Source organism: Pteropus vampyrus, unplaced genomic scaffold (genome assembly GCF_000151845.1).
Source record: "Pteropus vampyrus isolate Shadow unplaced genomic scaffold, Pvam_2.0 Scaffold306, whole genome shotgun sequence".
Taxonomy (NCBI): Eukaryota; Metazoa; Chordata; class Mammalia; order Chiroptera; family Pteropodidae; genus Pteropus; species Pteropus vampyrus.
Window position 1 is genome coordinate 1,928,790 of NW_011889087.1, and position 5,087 is coordinate 1,933,876.

General features: G+C 55.9%; 1 protein-coding gene across 1 annotated transcript in view; it reads left to right on the top strand.

The window, feature by feature from the left end:
* Positions 1 to 5,006, top strand: part of ITGA2B (integrin subunit alpha 2b) — a 13,326-nt gene extending 8,320 nt beyond the window's left edge. Inside the window, exons 19-29 of the mRNA XM_011377234.2 lie at positions 972 to 1,039; positions 1,202 to 1,349; positions 1,886 to 1,978; positions 2,233 to 2,312; positions 2,631 to 2,711; positions 2,840 to 2,936; positions 3,038 to 3,190; positions 3,311 to 3,436; positions 3,925 to 4,038; positions 4,275 to 4,376; positions 4,584 to 5,006. Of these exons, the coding sequence (XP_011375536.1) occupies positions 972 to 1,039; positions 1,202 to 1,349; positions 1,886 to 1,978; positions 2,233 to 2,312; positions 2,631 to 2,711; positions 2,840 to 2,936; positions 3,038 to 3,190; positions 3,311 to 3,436; positions 3,925 to 4,038; positions 4,275 to 4,376; positions 4,584 to 4,799 (1,278 nt within the window). The 3' untranslated portion in view covers positions 4,800 to 5,006. The remainder of the gene's footprint in view (positions 1 to 971; positions 1,040 to 1,201; positions 1,350 to 1,885; positions 1,979 to 2,232; positions 2,313 to 2,630; positions 2,712 to 2,839; positions 2,937 to 3,037; positions 3,191 to 3,310; positions 3,437 to 3,924; positions 4,039 to 4,274; positions 4,377 to 4,583) is intronic.
* The last annotated feature ends 81 nt before the right edge of the window (positions 5,007 to 5,087 follow it).

Genomic DNA, 5,087 nt, shown 5'->3' on the forward strand with positions numbered 1-5,087 from the left:
CACTCGTGTTTTTGCAGCTTTAACATCCAGATGTGTATCGGAGTTACTGGGCACAACATTCCTCAGAAGCTGCGTGAGTGGCATGGTGGGGGCAGGAGGGAGGTGGGCTCAGACTCCCCCGGAAGCTGGCCAGAAAGACCCTGACCCTCCCTGCTTGCCCTGCCAGGCCTGAATGTCGAGCTGCAGCTGGACCGGCAGAAGCCCCGCCAGGGCCGGCGGGTGCTGCTGCTGAGCTCTCAACAGGCGAGCGCCACCCTGAACCTGGACTTGGGCGGGAGGCACAGTCCCATCTGCCACAACACCACGGCCTTCCTCCGGGTACGCCCAGGCTAGGGCTGGACAGGGCTGGGTGTTGCAAGCTTGTTCATCTAGCCCTGGGGCAGGGGCTGAGTCTGCGGGTCCCGGGGTGGTCAGTCGCAGGGTACATGGGAGCAAAATGGCCTAATTCTTGTCCCTTCCCTAGGACGAAGCTGACTTCCGGGACAAGCTGAGCCCCATAGTGCTCAGCGTCAATGTGTCCCTGCAGCCTGAGGATGGACTGGCCCCTGCTCTCGTGCTACATGGAGACACCCACGTCCAGGAGCAGGTGAGGGTGGGCGAGGGCGAGCAAGGGAGGTGAAGGACCCCTGATAGAAAGTCAGGGTTAGGGTTAGTGTCCAAGTTGTAATGTGAACCCCCAAAACCCCGATGTCACCTCTAATCTCTGATGTTGCTCTAAACACTAATGAAAACTCTAAAACCTTAATATCCCCTAAACCCTGACTTAAACCTCAGGTGTTGATGTCACTTGTGAACACTGATATAAATCCATAAACCTTGATGTCACCACCTAAACCCCGACATTGTCCCAAACCCTGCTGCAAACCCCAAAACTCTGATGTCTTCTCCATACTCCTTTCATTCTCAGACCTTCTAATTCCCTAACTCACATGCCCCCAACTTACCCACACACCCTGATGTGCCCCCTCTAGACCCGCATCATCTTGGACTGTGGGGAAGATGACCTGTGTGTACCCCAGCTTCATCTCACTGCCAGCGTGTGAGGAAACAACCTTTTCTGCCTTTCCCTGGCTGAGCCAGCCCTGGTGACACCTCCTCCCCACCTGGGGTGTCATACACCCATACACTATCCTCAGTCCCTCTCGTCCCAGACTCCGAGCCTGGACCCAGCCTCCTTGGCTTTACTCCTTTCTCCCCACAGGAAAGGCTCCCCACTCCTAATTGGAGCTGATAATGTGCTAGAGCTGCAGATGGAGGCAGCCAACAATGGGGAGGGGGCCTACGAGGCAGAGCTGGCTGTGTACCTGCCCCCAGGGGCCCACTACATGCGAGCCCTCAGCAACGTCGAGGTGAGACCCCCTACCCCAGGGACATTACCTGGGACCTGGAACGTACCAGAGCCTTGACTCTCCTCTCCTACCCTGAGAACCTCCACTTCTCTTATGCTTTATTGTAAAAGCTGTGGGGTTTTTTTTCTTTATTTGTTTTTTTGTTTTTATTTGGAAGAGTACTTGCCAATGGCATAAAATTCAAGAACTCCATTCAAGAACCCAAGCTAAAAATGGCTCAGGAACTAAATTTTAGCAGGAACCTCTGTTAACATTTGGTGAATTTCCTTCCAGTCCTTTTTCCCATCATTGACAGACATATTTATTTTTTATTTCGCTGTAATTTATAACGATGAGATTACAGTCTATGTAATGTTTTGTATTACTTAAAGTCCTGGAGTAGTACGAAAAGTAGAATGTAATGATCCCCCGAAGTCACACCCCAAAATACCCTGCTCCCCACCCCGGCACACAAGTCTTTTCCAGACTTTCCATGAGTTTAATTATATACGGGCTGCTCTGTAACCAGCTTCTTTCTCAAAACTGCCTCCTCGAAGGGCTTTGAGAGGCTCATCTGTAACCAGAAGAAGGAGAATGAGACCAAGGTGGTGCTGTGTGAGCTGGGCAACCCCATGAAGAGGAACGTCCGGGTGAGGCTGCCGAGTCCGGGATGCTGGCTCTCCTCCACCAGGGGCTTGTATCTGGGTTTTAGGGGCTGGGTTTGGAGTCAGGCAGCTCTGGGCTGCCTCACACTCCCTAGCTGCCTGTTCTTGGGTGAGTGACTTTCCGTCACTGAGTGGGTTTCTGAATAAAATGGAGATAATAATGGTGATCTTGGAGGATGAGGGCAGGGCTGCCCAGAGTGGGCATTTGGGCAGTGACTTTGGCCTTCCTGGTCTCTCAGATAGGAATCACAATGTTGGTGAGTGTGGAGAGCCTGGAGGAGGCTGGGGAGAATGTGTCCTTCTGGCTGCAGATCAGGAGGTACTGGACTGGAGAGCGCTCCTACCCACCACCCTTCCCCTGATGTGATCCTGATGCAAATACACTCAGGTGCCCTCCATACAGAATGGTCTTCTGGGATGCCTGCCTTTCAGACTTTCCTGTTCCCTTTCATCCTCAGACTTTTTCTGCGTGTTGGATCCCTAAAATAAGTTTTTTTCTCAGGTCTAACTTTTGCGTGGCATGCTGTTTATAGAGTTAGTGCTTCCTGAGCCCTCTGAAATTCTGGCCCCGCCCCAGAGAGTCCTGATGATCGCTGGGCTACTGTCCCTGACCTGCTTCTCATCCCCTCTCCTCCAGCAAGAACAGCCAGAATCCAAACAGTGAGACCGTGTTGCTGAATGTGCCAGTCCGGGCAGAGGCCCATGTGGAGCTGCGAGGGTAAGAGGCCAGGGATGGATGAAGGAGCTGGCAGGAAGAGCCCTAAGGTTTAGAGGGCCCTGGGAGAACCCCTACAGGCAAGTCAGGGATCAAGCTTTATCTGGGGGGGCGGGGGCGGGCCCCTGCAGGAACTCCTTTCCAGCTTTTCTGGTGGTGGCGGCAGAAGAAGGTGACAGGGAGAACAACTTGGACGACTGGGGCCCCAAAATGGAACACACCTACGAGGTAGGGAGGAGCCTCTGGGCCCTGGACCGGGGTGGGAGAGTCCCATGAGCTAGAGGTAGGTGCTGAGCCACCTAATATCCTGCCACCCCCACCCCCACCAGCTCCACAACAATGGCCCTGGGACTGTAAGTGGCCTCCGCCTCAGCCTCCACCTCCCCGGCCAGTCCCAGTCCTCTGACCTGCTCTACATCCTGGATATACAGACTCAAGGAGGGCTTCAGTGCTCCCCACAGCCCTCTCCCAACCCCCACAAGGTGAGAGCCTAGGTGGAAGAAAGAGCTGCGGGTGAGTCCCCAGCCCATCAACTAGGGCCCCTCTGGGAGGGCAGGGAGATGGGCAGAGCGTGGAACCTGATGGCTTCTTTGCCTCCTCAGCTGGACTGGGGGCTGCCCACCCCGACCCCTTCCCCCATTTACCCAGCCCATCACAAGCGGGAGCGCAGGCAGGCATTCCTGCCAGGGCCCAAGGAATCCTCCCGTCTTCAGAATCCAGTTCTCGTGGTAAGCAGGCTCTGTGGTCTCTAGTCGGGGTGTCCCCTCCCTGGAGGCCAGAGGGCAGAGGGTATGGGAAGCAGGGAGAGGGGCCCAAAGTATGACGTAGACCTCTAGTCGGCCACCTGGCTCTAAGTGAATGTGAAGACTTATGCTGGTATCGTGTTTGCGGCAGGGCGCGGGGGGCACGGGCACTTGCAAATGTTAACAGTACAAGAAAAACAAAGAGTTATAACCTAAGCAGGGTTATAAGAATTCTGGGTTTTGAACACTGTAAGATGACCCACTCCTTCTGGCCCTCTCCCTGGATCTCTGGGACTGTGCGAGCAGCTCCATTTAGAGATAATGTCTGAAGCTTGAATCTGAGGCCCTTCTAGATGGGGAGGCCCAAGCTCTCCGCTTGCGCCCCCTTCTGCTACCCCTTCTCTGTGTTGGGTCTTTGGGGTGAAGGGGTGATGGGTCAGGAGGGGCTGGAGACTAATGACACATTCCCTCAGAGCTGCGACTCGGCGCCCTGTACTGTGGTGCAGTGTGAACTGCAGGAGATGGTGCGCGGGCAGCGGGCCATGGTCACCATGCTGGCCTTCCTGCAGCTGCCCAGCCTCCGCCAGGTGGGGCGGGATGTGGATGGGCGGGACCCCCAGGTGGAGCGTTCTGGAGGCAGGGACTGAGTGTGTTCTGGGGACAGACAGGGGATTTGGGTAGCAGGAAGACAGTGAGGACCAGGTTTACTTTGGAGGGGATGGAATTAGGCCAGGGGCAGGGCTCCCCAGGGGGAGAGTCTGGGGCTGGGACTCCTATAAACGATACGCCTCGTATGAATGGCTTTCACCTCCCCTCCATCCAGAGGCCACTGGATCAGTTTGTGCTGCAGTCGCAGGCTTGGTTCAATGTCTCCTCCCTCCCCTATGCTGTGCCTGCCCTCAGCCTGCCCACGGGGGAAGCTCTGGTGAGTATGAAAGAATGGTGCCAAGGAGATGGATCCTGAGGACCCATTGGTCTTCCCGTGTGTCAGTGCCCAGCAGGATGGGGGCGGGGCCTCCCTGGGTCTGAAAAGTGAGACAGGTAGGTGGCTTGGCTGGGTGTACCATCCCGCAGGTTTGGGTTTTGGGGAAAGCATCCAGGTGACTGAGGGCATGCATGGGTTTGTCCGCAGGTGCAGACGCAGCTGCTTCGGGCCTTGGAGGAGAGGGACATTCCGATCTGGTGGGTGCTGGTAGGCGTGTTGGGTGGCCTGCTGTTGCTCACACTTCTGGTCCTGGCCATGTGGAAGGTGAGGCATGACGGGAGGGTGGGGTCCCCAGGTGTGCATAGACTTGGCCTTGCCCACCCTCACAGGGAGGCAGAGAGAAATGGTGGCCCAAATGGGTGACCCAGGCCCCCTCTGATCTACAACTCCAATATTAGAACGTCATTCTCCAGAGGACCTCTTCCAGAGCACAGACCCTTGGGGCAAGTGGCACCTGAAATTCTAAGTCCTTTAGACCCATTCCCCCTGAAAGGGAGAGTCACAGGGAATGAGTCCTGCCTTCAGGAACTCCCTGGCTGCTGAGGAGGATGGGGTTCACCTCTTCCCTGCTCTGCCCTTTGTCCCAACTGAGGTGAGAGACCCAGGTCTGAACCAGACCCTGCTCCCTGCTCCTTATGAGGCCCTGGTGGG